This window comes from Gadus macrocephalus, chromosome 8 (assembly GCF_031168955.1).
Source record: "Gadus macrocephalus chromosome 8, ASM3116895v1".
Classification (NCBI taxonomy): Eukaryota; Metazoa; Chordata; class Actinopteri; order Gadiformes; family Gadidae; genus Gadus; species Gadus macrocephalus.
This window is the reverse complement of record NC_082389.1, coordinates 16,202,600-16,216,045: the sequence shown is the minus strand read 5'-3', so window position 1 is coordinate 16,216,045 and position 13,446 is coordinate 16,202,600. Positions and strand designations below refer to the sequence as shown.

General features: G+C 49.1%; 1 protein-coding gene across 1 annotated transcript in view; it reads left to right on the top strand.

Moving 5' to 3' along the window:
- The window catches only part of LOC132463376 (protein unc-13 homolog A-like), a 35,851-nt gene that overhangs the window by 17,690 nt on the left and 4,715 nt on the right, over window positions 1-13,446 (top strand). Inside the window, exons 16-41 of the mRNA XM_060059500.1 lie at window positions 1-163; window positions 611-838; window positions 1,098-1,239; window positions 1,482-1,651; window positions 1,762-1,877; window positions 2,830-2,993; window positions 3,246-3,399; window positions 3,619-3,687; window positions 4,086-4,175; window positions 4,526-4,660; window positions 4,858-4,985; window positions 5,932-6,017; window positions 6,239-6,365; window positions 6,518-6,614; window positions 7,994-8,137; window positions 8,379-8,456; window positions 8,863-8,940; window positions 9,291-9,379; window positions 9,504-9,647; window positions 9,964-10,087; window positions 11,193-11,249; window positions 11,368-11,448; window positions 12,041-12,188; window positions 12,791-12,847; window positions 13,019-13,105; window positions 13,236-13,392. The exon at window positions 1-163 is cut by the window's left edge and continues 57 nt beyond it. Of these exons, the coding sequence (XP_059915483.1) occupies window positions 1-163; window positions 611-838; window positions 1,098-1,239; window positions 1,482-1,651; window positions 1,762-1,877; window positions 2,830-2,993; window positions 3,246-3,399; window positions 3,619-3,687; window positions 4,086-4,175; window positions 4,526-4,660; window positions 4,858-4,985; window positions 5,932-6,017; window positions 6,239-6,365; window positions 6,518-6,614; window positions 7,994-8,137; window positions 8,379-8,456; window positions 8,863-8,940; window positions 9,291-9,379; window positions 9,504-9,647; window positions 9,964-10,087; window positions 11,193-11,249; window positions 11,368-11,448; window positions 12,041-12,188; window positions 12,791-12,847; window positions 13,019-13,105; window positions 13,236-13,392 (3,113 nt within the window). The remainder of the gene's footprint in view (window positions 164-610; window positions 839-1,097; window positions 1,240-1,481; window positions 1,652-1,761; window positions 1,878-2,829; window positions 2,994-3,245; window positions 3,400-3,618; window positions 3,688-4,085; window positions 4,176-4,525; window positions 4,661-4,857; window positions 4,986-5,931; window positions 6,018-6,238; window positions 6,366-6,517; window positions 6,615-7,993; window positions 8,138-8,378; window positions 8,457-8,862; window positions 8,941-9,290; window positions 9,380-9,503; window positions 9,648-9,963; window positions 10,088-11,192; window positions 11,250-11,367; window positions 11,449-12,040; window positions 12,189-12,790; window positions 12,848-13,018; window positions 13,106-13,235; window positions 13,393-13,446) is intronic.

Below are 13,446 nucleotides of genomic sequence, written 5' to 3'. Positions count from 1 at the left end.
ACGCCGCACAACTTCGAGGTGTGGACGGCCACCACGCCCACCTACTGCTACGAGTGCGAGGGGCTGCTGTGGGGCATCGCGCGCCAGGGCATGCGCTGCTCCGAGTGCGGGGTCAAATGCCACGACAAGTGCCAGGACCTGCTCAACGCCGACTGCCTGCAGAGTGAGTGTGATGATCGGTGCTCTGCGGGAGGTGGAGGAGAGGAGGTGTTCAGGGGGACCAGTACTAGTTTGGGTAACAACGGGAGGATCGGGCACAGGGGGTGTGGGGGGTCAGTTACATACAGGCGTCGCACCAAGGAGTTGATAAGATATTCTTCAAATATTTTATCGGTAGAAAGAAGAGGAAAATGTACAACAACTTAAAGTGAGATGAAATAATGAATCCAGATCCAGGCACTCAAGTAGGTTTGCAATTAAAAAGCCTTTTAATAACTGTGATGTTACATTCATGTTTAGCCCCTAACCCCCCGAGGTTTAGGGACACGCTGGAGGCGCTCCTGCTACCTTTTTCCCCCCTTCACATACTTTAGAAATAATAAAGTTGTCGTCATTAACGTCCCTGCCTCGTCTTCCCCCCCCCCCCCCCCCCCCCCTCCTGTCCAATCAGGGGCTGCGGAGAAGAGCTCCAAGCACGGGGCGGAGGACCGGACGCAGAACATCATCATGGTCCTGAAGGACCGCATGAAGATCCGCGAGAGGAACAAGCCCGAGATCTTCGAGCAGATCCAGGAGGTGTTCGCTCTGGACAAGTCCACCCACGGCACCCAGATGAAGCAGATCAAGCAGAGCGTGCTGGACGGCACCTCCAAGTGGTCGGCCAAGATCAGCATCACCGGTGAGACCCCGGGGGGTCCAGTGGTTAGGCTGAGGTTTTGGTTTATAACTTGTTCTCCAATATATTTGTGGAAACCCTTGAGCAAGATGCCTCACCAACTACCTCCTCGTGATAATACAGAAAAAAAGATGCAAACCTTCTTTGATCTACGTAAAACTCAATTTTATAAAGTAACAGTAGTGCTCTTGTCTTTGACACAGACATCGTCAGACTTTTGATGTTGACATTTATGTTTTTCTTCCTCCTTCTCGTCCCTTAGTGGTGTGTGCGCAGGGCCTGCAGGCTAAGGACAAAACAGGCTCCAGTGACCCATATGTAACGGTCCAAGTGGGTAAAACCAAGAAGAGGACCAAGACCATCTATGGGAACCTCAACCCTGTCTGGGAGGAGAACTTCCACTTGTGAGTTCTGTAGAGGAACCAGTGCACAACTTCAAGCCAATGTTATATAACATGTAACTGAGCACTAACTTCTGTTATAGCAGACTACTCCAGTCCAATTAGACATTACCCCCCCCGATGGTTTTCTTTCTAAAAGGCTACACTTGACTGCACTGTGGTCAATAAGAAGCATGTCATTTTGCTACAGTCAACGCCACTTAACCGTGCCCAGGTTAACCTAATAGTCTGTCCGTCTCCTCCAGTGAGTGCCACAACTCCTCCGACCGGATCAAGGTGCGCGTGTGGGACGAGGACGACGACATCAAGTCCCGCGTGAAGCAGAGGTTCAAGAGAGAGAGCGATGACTTCCTGGGCCAAACCATCATTGAGGTCCGGACGCTCAGTGGGGAGATGGACGTTTGGTACAACCTGGGTGAGTTCGGAACGGGAACGGTTTGCTTCCAGAGAACTCATCCCCTAGAACGTTAAGCTTCGTGGAGGGTGAGTGGATTCAAGTCAACACTGTGTCTCTCTCTGTTCCAGACAAGCGGACGGATAAGTCTGCTGTGTCGGGGGCCATTCGGATGCACATCAGCGTGGAGATCAAGGGCGAGGAGACGGTGGCTCCCTACCACGTTCAGTACACCTGTCTACATGAGGTCAGTCTTATTGGGTTACTCCAGTGGGGGCACAATCTGATTGGTTATCTCCAATCGGTGAATCATCCTATTGGCTTTCATTATGCAGTGGACAATCTCCTTGTTTTAGTGAATAATTGGTGAATACTGACATCGCCAGAGCAATTAGCAAATGCCTTTAGTCTGGAACTAGATTTCCGAGGGCCGTTGTTAGAAGGCGCCGGACAAATGGCCTCCGGATGCCATTGGATAGAGCTCCAACCAATCAGATCAATGGAATGCATCCTAGTGCGGAGCGGAAATGGCAAACACATCATCCTTATCAACAAGTGCTTCAGTGTGTTTTTGTGCCTTAAGTGCACTTCTTTGTTCTTCTTTATATAAAAATACACTATCCTATTTGTTTAATGCTGTTAAATTTGGCTGATTCCACAGACCACTTCACATCAGCGGTAGCCATCTTGGTCGTTCACGGAAATGCCCCAGCGGCTTCCCCCTAGGGCCCCCCCCTCTCATCGGATCAACCCTTATTAGATTAACGGGGGTTAATGGCCAACCCGGTCCAGGTGGGCTTGAAATAGGTAGAAGGGAGTTTCTCTCTGACAGAGCAAATAAAACATGAGATTGCAGAGTTGTCTGGTTCCAAGGCTAGCATAGTCTTATTGGTTTTACCATTTAGTGGACGATCTGATTGACTACCGCTAATTAGTGGATGATCGGATAGACTACTGGTGGACAACCGGATTATCCCCAGTTGGTAAAAAATGGATGAGGTATCACTGCTGAGTGGACAAGGGGATTATCTATGTCCAACTGGTGAATAATCTCTTTGGCTACCACTATTTAACCATCTGATTGGCTACCTCGCGGACAATCAAATCTTTTTTTAGTTTTTAGCAGATGGGGTGGGCTTACATCAGTTAGAAGCCCACGTCCGTCGCTAACCCCCGTTGGTCCTTCCCCCGGTGTTCAGCACTTGTTCCAGTACACCACCGAGGAGCAGAACGGGGGCGTGGTGAAGATCCCTGACGCCAAGGGCGACGACGCCTGGAAGGTCTACTTTGAGGAGACGGCCCAGGAGATCGTGGACGAGTTCGCCATGCGCTACGGCGTGGAGTCCATCTACCAGGCCATGACGTCAGTACCCTCAGCCTACACCCCTTTTACACCACAGGCCATGATGCGTTTCCCATGAAATGTATTCAATTAGAAACAGTCACTATAATAATAGTGCTTCTGCTTTGTGTGCACCAGCAATGCATCATCAAGATATTACATCATTATTTGATATCGCCTATTACTGAATCACAAGTACTGTTTTAGTCTGATCTAACGAGTCTTTCTTGTCTTTCTGTGCTTCTTCCTCCTCCAACCCCCTGGCAAAAACAGTCACTTTGCCTGCCTGTCATCTAAGTACATGTGCCCCGGGGTGCCGGCTGTGATGAGCACCCTGCTGGCCAACATCAACGCCTACTACGCCCACACCACCCAGTCCTCCAACAACGTCTCCGCCTCGGACAGATTCGCCGCCTCCAACTTTGGTGTAGGTGACCCCGTCCTTGTGTCTTCCTGACAGTTATGATCAGAAACACTTGCTGGCTCCAGGGCTTGTGGGCCACCCCGAGGGGTCAACTCTGGTTAGGCTAATGAAGGCCCAACCCACGTCTCAATGGCACCAACCAGAGGAACAGAGTCAGAGGTTTACACAGTTAAATGTGTTTCTAACCAGACTTGTTCTCCTCATTTCCCCCCTTGGATGTAGAAGGAGAGGTTTGTGAAACTACTGGACCAGCTGCACAACTCCCTGAGGATCGATCTGTCCATGTACCGGGTATGGAGCACTCTCTTTACTTTCTCTCATTACTTCGATCTTCGTCCTCATTATAACATTGCTTGACTCATTTGTTAGCAATTATTGGTGCTTGGCACATGGTTCTATGATCATCCTTATTGTACCAACAGCTATAAGTTGTTTCTCCTTCTTCTGACAAACAGTTTGTTTTGAGGTAATTGGTTATCGTCGTGTTTTCCATGACTTTGTTTATGGTTCAGAATATTGAAGTACAGTCAAGAGATTGAGATAAAAACAACTGTCAAGCTGTTGCTGTTCTCCTGATCTTCATAATCTAAATATATGATCTACGATCTGTAGCTTTTCAATAGCCGCCCATACTATGGTAAAATGTTACATTCAGTGATTCAATGGTGTTTTCTGACGCGTGTTTTCAGAACAACTTCCCAGCCAGTAGTCCTGAGCGGCTACAGGACCTCAAGTCCACCGTGGACCTGCTGACCAGCATCACCTTCTTCAGGATGAAAGTGAGAGCTCCTTTCTGTCTCTCAACAATATGTCTGCTTTGACACCAAAAGACAACAGCAGCGTTTTCAAGCACAGAATTTCCCATGTTGCCCTCGGGCCTGTTGGTGGAGAATCGTCTTCTCGTTGTGTTATGCACGCATAGCCTAGTTCCCCATGCAGGTGTGTTTCTCTGTGTGAATATGGCATATAACTACATTATAGTTGTCCAGTTTGCTCTTTTGTATAAGTCTGCGTGCGCACATGCATATTTGTTGAATTTGCCAGAGAAGGGGGCCGGCTTCCTGGAGGAACGCAGTAGGACCGGGTGCAGGAGTCGGCGTTGACGTTGTCTTTGGTTGGTGTTCGTTAGGTCCAAGAGCTGCAGAGCCCTCCCCGGGCCAGCCAGGTGGTTAAAGACTGTGTGAAGGCCTGCCTCAACTCCACCTACGAGTACATCTTCAACAACTGCCACGATCTGTACAACCGAGAGTACCAGTCCGACCCGGTGAGTCAGAAGAGAGAGGCCGCTGCAGCTCCAGCTGTAACAGGCCTGGCTTGCTGTTTACGATGCTTAAATCAGCAGTTAAAAAGGATGAGTATGCTGGGTTGGTTGTCATCCCTGCAAGGGAAGAAATAAAACTGCTGCAGCTCAGCACTTGGATCATATTTATGTATCTCTGATGTATCTAATCTGTGGTGCAGGCAAAACCTGTGCCCCCAGATGAGCAGGGTCCAAACATCAAGAACCTGGACTTCTGGTCCAAACTCATCACCCTCATCGTCTCCATCATCGAAGAGGACAAGAACTCCTACACGCACTGTCTCAACCAGTAGGTTTCTTCCCTGTTCAAACCAGTTAAACCAGTCCAATAGCATGTTCCTATTCATCATGTGAAGCCACCTATTATTATGTAATGATTATATTATATTACATATTATCGCAGCGAAGTGTCCCTAGAGGGCAAGTTTTTTGTGCAAATTTCCGCTTGGGAAAAATAATTGGAGAACAACACACATCGTATCAGAGCATCCCAAAGTACATTTTATCTGTTGGCACTTTGCTGTTCTCTATCACAGAGGGCCTTCAGAGCTCCATCTGAACAGAACGACCCATGAGCCGCTGCACAATCCGTCCAATCAGTACACACCTGAGAAAAACAATATTCAGAAGGGCTGGAATACACACAGCGTGCTATCATTCATTGCTGCGGTATTTGATGATAACACTGCCCTAAGTGGCAGTAAAATACTAATGAGTGCTGTGAAGCACCCAATCAGCTAATAGCCGACCAGCAGATTAGCTGATTAATAAACTGCTGGTGCCAAGAGGCCGGAGTGGGGTGATGTGAGCCTACAGGTGATAAGGTTAGACGCTAGTTGGGTTCTGTCTCAGTTAATGCAATACTCTGTTTAGGCTGCAGCTGCTACTTCTCTCCATCCATATCACATTCAATAATCCTCACAGACAGCCTTAGGATTGTGACCTTTCGGTGGCAAACAGAACGGTAAATGGTAGCTTGCTTCAATGTTCCAACCAACCACAGTCTAATAACTTGAGTGCAGTCACAATAATCAAATTCTTCTACTTGATATAAACCGCATGACATGTGTCAGTGAAATCAAGTCACCCGATTCCAAACATGTTGAGGCTTCAGTACAGATATGTTAGAGATGTGCACAGCACACAGTGGCTGCCTGGTTGGTTATGAGTTGTTATCTTCGTCCTATTGGCTGCCGATGGCCTGATGCGTTCGGTCCTACCCTGTCGCTCCGCAGGTTTCCACAGGAACTGAATGTCGGCAAGATCAGCGCCGAGGTCATGTGGAATATGTTCGCACAAGACATGAGATACGCCATGGAGGGTGAGTTCCTGTTATACACATGTGGTGTGTGCTCATGTAAGGCTGATGTGTTTTTTAAATTATAATTTACATTATATCAAATTCTGTTACACATACTTGTGTGTATGTGAGCACTGTGACAATGTGAATGACAACAAATAAACAGAGAGGGAGACGAGTGGCCCCATCTGAGTTGAGGAAGGACATTAGTGGTGACATTTCCTCTGCCTTTTGTTATTCAGAGCATGAGAAGCACCGGCTGTGCAAGAGTGCAGATTATATGAACCTGCACTTCAAAGTGAAGTGGCTGTACAACGAGTACTGCAAGGAGCTGGTCACCTTCCAGAAGCACGTGCCTGAGTACCCCGCGTGAGTCTGACCTTTGGCCTCGCAGCTGTGCACGGTCCCCGACGTTTAGCACGTCGACGCTGAAAACTGTTCCTTGTATACGTTTGCAAAAATTGTATTGCATGTGAAGATGACATTGGAACGATGGTGTTTTATTTTTGGTGGTTTCTTAGCTGGTTCGAGCCGTTCGTGGTCATGTGGTTGGAAGAAAACGAGGAGGTGTCCCGAGATTTCCTCCACGGTGCCCTGGAGAGAGACAAGAAAGACGGGGTAACTGCTTTGGCTGGGTTTAGTACGAAAGTTAACTTATTTTTATTTGTCTTCAGCTGCCATCTGATGAGAAGCCTTTTTTAATCTTTATTAAGAGGAACCGTCCACAAATAACTTTTTTTCTTGGCTGTAATTGGCGCGGTCGATGTCCTTTCTTCAGCTGTAAACAATAATCCAACAAAACCGAACAAAACTATTCATAACTACTTCGAGGTGCCAGAAATTGACTTTTAATGGGCTGATGAACACGATGGTAATCAACGATAATTTCCTGCGAATTTGCTTCGACAACTCCAGGCACAGAAATCGATCCAAGGTGCACTCGGTCTAACACAGTCCTGGAGCAGACTGAGGTGGCAGGGCGCTGAACGCGTTCAACTTAAATCTCCCCCACTAACTGTTCTGTCGAGGCAGCTCTAAAGTTAAAGTATGCAAAGAATACATTTTTCGCTCCTCGACCGCAACCATTGACTCCGTAAATAGATCCCTGGTTTGCTCAGGCAAACAGCCCTGTGTGTCTCCCCAGGCGCCCCCCCCCCCTGGGCAGGTGGGAGGCTGTAAGACGATCAATAACAACTCCATACAAAATGCAAATAACGATAAAAACGAATGAAACACATCCCCGGCAGAGAGCTGCAGCAGATGCTGCGGGCGGTGAAAGCGGATGCTTAAACACATCAACGGCCTCGCACACACGTTCACACACACACACACACACACACACACACACACACACACACACACACACACACACACACACACACACACACACACACACACACACACACACACACACACACACACACACACACACACACACACACACACACACACACACACTCTCAGACTCACACTGTCTCTGGGATGCCTATAGATCTAATCAATGGGAGGCTAGGGGGAGTGGAGCGAGGCGGGACAGGGGGGGTCAATAGACAGCAGAGCGAGCCCTTATACAAACAGGGTTTTCTCAGCTCCTATATCACTGGTCCTCTGGGTCCAATTACTGTCACCTGGAGCATATGTTCCCCCTCTCCCCCCCCCATCTCCCCCCATCTCCCCCCCTCCCTTTGCTCCACATAAAGAGCATCCCTTCCCTGGACTTACGGAGCATAGGCTTAGCAAGAGGGTCCGTACACCTCTCCTCTTCGCACGTGCTCAGTGTGTGTGCGTTGGGACAGGGGGGAAGGGGGTTGCTCTCTGACGTCGCTACATTGTCAGGCTTAGAGATTTGATGGATTTATTGATTGATTTATATTGATGCAGGGTGAGCTGGTTCTGCTCTTGTGTACATTGTGTTTTGGGGGGGCTACCACTAGAGTTGGTGAACTGAACCGTTGTGTCGTGTCCTCTAAACCCTCTCTGTCCGTCTGCACCTGCAGTTCCAGGTGACGTCGGAGCACGCCCTGTTCTCCTGCTCCGTGGTGGACGTGTTCTCCCAGCTCAACCAGAGCTTCGAGATCATCCGCAAGCTCGAGTGTCCAGACCCTCAGATCGTTGGTAACTACATGAGGCGGTTTGCCAAGGTGAGTTTTCCCACCAAAACACTCAACCATGTTGGAATTGTTCTCGAAGCCGCCTCAAGTTTGATACTTTTTGTCACCATGTTGCGATCAATCACCTAGTCACCCGTACTCTTTTCCTCCTCCTTTTCTTCCCTTCCTTTCTTCCTTCTTTCTTTACCTTCTGTCTGTCTGTCTGTCTGTCTGTCTCTCTCTCTCTCTCTCTCTCTCTCTCTCTCTCCCGCTCTCTCTCTCTCTCCCTCAGACCATTGGGAACGTGCTGCTGTCCTATGCTGACATCATCTCAAAAGACTTCCACAATCACGTCAACAAGGAGAAAGTGGTAGGTGTTTGAGATGGAGTCCATCCTGACCGCCACAGCCTTGTCTCAGCCTCTGTACTTGTGATTGTGGATTGTCTTTTTAACAGCAGTTCCCCAGGTCAGCAATCAGGGAAAGATATCAAAGACGGTCATTATTACGTTTTGTATTTGAAATACGCAGGGCTAAAAAGCAATTGAGCGATGTTGATATGTTTTATATTTTTCCTGGGCTCACCTCGTGTTCCCCGGGTGTCTAAGTGGTACACAGTGTTATGGTTAGCAGAATTTGCAGCTGCAGAGGGCGGCAGGTGAGGGCCAGACATCCAGGAGACCGGCGCGATTAGCATTAGCATTAATCCATTATCTCGCCGCCTCCAGAGCAGTACAACAACTGTAGCCAATGCCCTTTTCTCTGCCCTTCCCTCAGCCCTGCATCATCATCAACAACATCCAGCAGCTCAGAGTTCAACTGGAGAAGATGTTCGAGGCCATGGGAGGCAAAGATGTAAGCTTTCTAAACCATTATACATATAGGGCTTAAGGACTTCGGGACTTCACATCGCAATGACTGCCTCCATTTTGTGGGCTTAGGTGCATTGGAACTTCAGTAATTATGTTGGTGGTCATTGGAAATTATTCGGCATTATGGGGATGTTGATTCAGGATTTTACAGTCGTACAACTCTTGAGTCCACTCCATATGGCGGAGTATCCCCAACCAAGACTCCCATGATGCATTTTGATGAACAAGCCCCATGATGTATATATATATATATATATATATATATATATATATATATATATATATATGTGTTTTGATGACCTGATGCAGCTACCTATCCTCACTCACTTTCAGCTGAATCTGGAGGCCAGCGACTTCCTGAAGGAGCTGCAGAACAAGCTGAACGTCGTCATGGACGACCTCAGCCACATCTTCGCCATCAGGTGAGCATGTTAGCGTGTAGCATGGCGACACGTTGTCTTCGTCATGTGCTCATGAGTCTCTTTTCTGATAGCGAAGAGGCTAACAATAGGACCTTCATCATTGTGTGTGTGTGTCCCCATGCAGCTTCCAGCCCCAGATTGAGGACAACGTGCGGCAGATGGGGGACATCCTGGCCCAGGTCAAAGGTCAGACAGTGCCAGCCAACGGCAACGTTATCCAGGAGGCTGACAATGTCCTCCAACCCATCATGGATTTCCTGGACACCAAGTGAGACACACACTCCCGCACGCACACACACACACACACACACACACACACACACACACACACACACACACACACACACACACACACACACACACACACACACACACACTGTGTGACATTTGCATGAGTCTGATTCTATTGATAGTACGTTCTTTGAAATGATCAATCATGTGTTAAGATGTTGTGTGTGCGTGTTTGTCTGTGTGTGTGTGTGTGTGTGTGTGTGTGTGTGTGTGTGTGTGTGTGTGTGTGTGTGTGTGTGTGTGTGTGTGTGTGTGTGTGTGTGTGTGTGTGTGTGTGTGTGCGTGTGTCCCAGCCTCTCACTGTTTGCTAAGATCTGTGAGAAGACGGTGTTGAAGCGCGTGCTGAAGGAGCTGTGGAAGCTGGTGATGAACACCATGGAGAAGACCGTTGTGCTTCCCACACTCACCGATCAGACGGTAAACACCACACACACACACACACACACACAGACAAACACACACACACACACACACACACACACACACACACACACACACAGATGCACACACATTATCCAATCTCCCACATCTTATTTTGTCTTGTTCAAGGTTGGTCTCCCTAAGCCTTTCTTGCAGGAGCTCATTCAGCTTGTGAAACGTATTTTCGTTGTGATAATGCATAGAGTGCTACTATCTTCTGTGGATCATCTCCATCACGCCATGCTTTTGCTTTTTCTTCCTTTTCTTTTTTAGGTGATTGTAAGTATCATAGTGTTTATTTGTGTGTGCGTGTGTCTGTGTGTCTCGTGTGTCTGTGTGTTGGTGTGTGTCTTTGCGGTTTTTGGGCGTGTTTCCCCATGTATGATAGAAGCATGAACGAATGCTGTGTTTCGCTGGTTACGGTGGTTACGGTCTCTCTTTCTTTCTACCTCCCTCTCTCTCTATCTCTCTCTATCCCTCTCTCTCTTTCTCTCCGTCTCTCTCTCCCTGCCGCCACAGAGTTAACCAGCCAGCCCCTTCCTGTGTCGCATATACTCCCCCCCGCCCTCCTCCTTCACTCTCTCCAGAGGTCCCCTACCCAGCATAACCTGCTGTCCGCATGGTGCACGAGAGACTGCATACCTGACCTGTCTGTGGGCCCCATCTCCCCCCTCTGTATACATTACAGCCCGATAGAGATCCCAGATAGAGATCCCAGATACGCTCCCCATATCTGTGTCATGTGAGGAACCGAGACAGCATCCACCCATAAGACACAGTGGCCATTTATAGGTGATACCCAGCCCAAGTGTTGATGTTCTTGTGTGTCATCTTTATGTCGGTATGCTCCTCTCCCTCCGCCCTGCAACACACACACACAACACACAGGATCCTGATCTCTTCTGGTCTTTGCTCCTACAACACCCTTAAGTCCCCAATCCGCTCCGAGAGGTCTGCTCCCCCCTACCGCCCCCCCCCCGTCCCCCCCCGTCCCTCCGTCCCCCCCCGTCCCTCCGTCCCCACACCCCGCGTTCTGCCCATCTCTCTGTCCCCGGCCCCTTACCTCCTGTGTTCACTCACTCACTTCTCTCTCCTCCCACAGGGCACACAGATGATCTTCAACGCAGCCAAGGAGCTGGGACAGTTGTCCAAGCTCAAGGTAGGACCCCGTCTAGTACTGTGGCAACTATATCCCGAAGGCCTGGTCTTTACAACCATGATGCTGTTCAATCAGGGGCGTGTTTGTATGACCTCCGGGGTGTTGTCTGGCCTTGCAGGAGCACATGGGGCGAGAGGAGGCGAAGGCTCTGAGCCCCAAACAGTGTGCGGTGATAGAGCTGGCTCTGGACACCATTAAGGTACAGTGGGTGGACACATGCACACACACGCAGACACACAAACACACATGCATTTACATATGCACACATAAAATACATACACACACATACACATGCATACACACTGAAACACACACATAACCGGTGCATGATTCTAGACGATGACTACTGTTCTACAGTAGCCTGTGTTTTTAACAGTGTAGGATTCTGAATAACAATGGACAATTTTTAACACATTGACAAATATGGTTTGAAACTGAACCTATTTCTTTGATTCACGTTACAAGTAGACCGTAGCATAGCAAGAACAATACAAGAAGAAGGTATATCTTCATGAGCACCACAAACACTGTGGTGTTCATACTGAAGCAGTCCTTCCAGTTGGGTAGCTTGCGCTGTGACTGCTCCCCACCTCAGCACACAAGGACACAAGGCTCCAGGGCTGTATAAACCCTCTGTTGTTCCAACGCACCGTAAACGCTTCAACCCAGCAGGTTACTTCTACAGCGTCACTATGCTTTAGCTTGGTCGCCAACGTCCCCTGAACCCGCGAGGTTCTTACCTGTGTTGTCCTGCCTGTCTGCCCTCCTTGCCCCTGGCTCCCGTATCACAGCAATACTTCCATGCGGGCGGTGTGGGCCTGAAGAAGACGTTCCTAGAGAAGAGTCCCGACCTGCAGTCCCTACGCTACGCCCTCTCCCTCTACACCCAGGCCACGGACAAGCTCATCAGGAAGTTTGTCCTCTCACAGGGAGCTCAGGGTAGGAGATCAGTGAGACCACAGAGAGAGAGAGGATCTCTCCCTCCCTCTCTCTCTCTCTATCTCTGTCTGTCTTGTCTGTCTGTCTGTCTGTCTGTCTGTCTGTCTGTCTGTCTGTCTGTCTGTCTGTCTGTCTGTCTGTCTGTCTGTCTGTCTGTCTGTCTGTCTGTCTGTCTGTCTGTCTGTCTGTCTGTCTGTCTGTCTGTCTGTCTGTCTGTCTGTCTTTCTGTCTGTCTCTCTTTCTCGCTCTCTCCATCTCTCTCTTTGTCTCGCTCTCTATGTCTTTCTCTCTCTCACTCGACAACCAAATAAACAAAACAAATAAAAGTATTCTGAGTTAGTTTGACCTACTTACCTGCTGAAAAGAAGATAATGAATAACTTTTACAATGTCCCTTTATCATAACATGTTCAGATTCAGAAGACGGTTTTAGTCCAGATTGTAATTCCTGACCCAATATCCGTCCGCCTGGACAGAAATACAATCTTATATAATATTCTTTGGGCAAACTGCCACCATGGTCCCATCTAGAACCGTTTAATGTTACATTCTTGCAGTCCCTTTCATGTTAAAAAGGCTCATGTGCTGTTCTGTTCTCCTCAGTCCATTCAGGGAAGGGGATGAGGTTCACGGCCAATGAAGACACTGCGCCAGAGAAAGGTACCCGCCCACTTCCTCCACCTGCCTTAGTTCATAGTCGGCGTCGCTGTCATGTGCCTCACAGCTCTGCTGCTCCTCCCACGCTGCTGTGTTCCATGGTTCACGCACACCAGCGGGGGCGCTCCGCAGTCGGTCCCCGCTAACCCGTGCTCCCGCCTCTCTGTCCTGCAGCCTCAGGGGTGGACGCCGTGGGCGAGGTGCTCATGCAGGTGGACGTCCAGCCGCAGCCCAACGGAGAGTACAAGATCAACGTCAAAGGTACCGCATCGACAACCGAAACGCTTTCCTTCACTCAGTTTGGAACTTTGTGCTCCCTTTCCCTTGAAATGACGTGTCCTTGACGCCTTGCTTCCTCGCCCCTCCCCCCCTCGCTCCCGGCCTCCCTCAGTGGTGTCTGCTAACGACCTCAAGTGGAAGGCGCAGGGCTTCCGGCCCTTCGTGGAGGTGTACATCATCGGACCGCACCTCAGCGACAAGAAGAGGAAGTTCGCCACCAAGTCCAAGAACAACGCCTGGTCGCCCAAGTTCAGCGAGAGCTTCCAGTAGTGAGTGATCCCTCTGACGTCCTAGGGTTCGCCCCTAGTGATCAGCACCCGTTA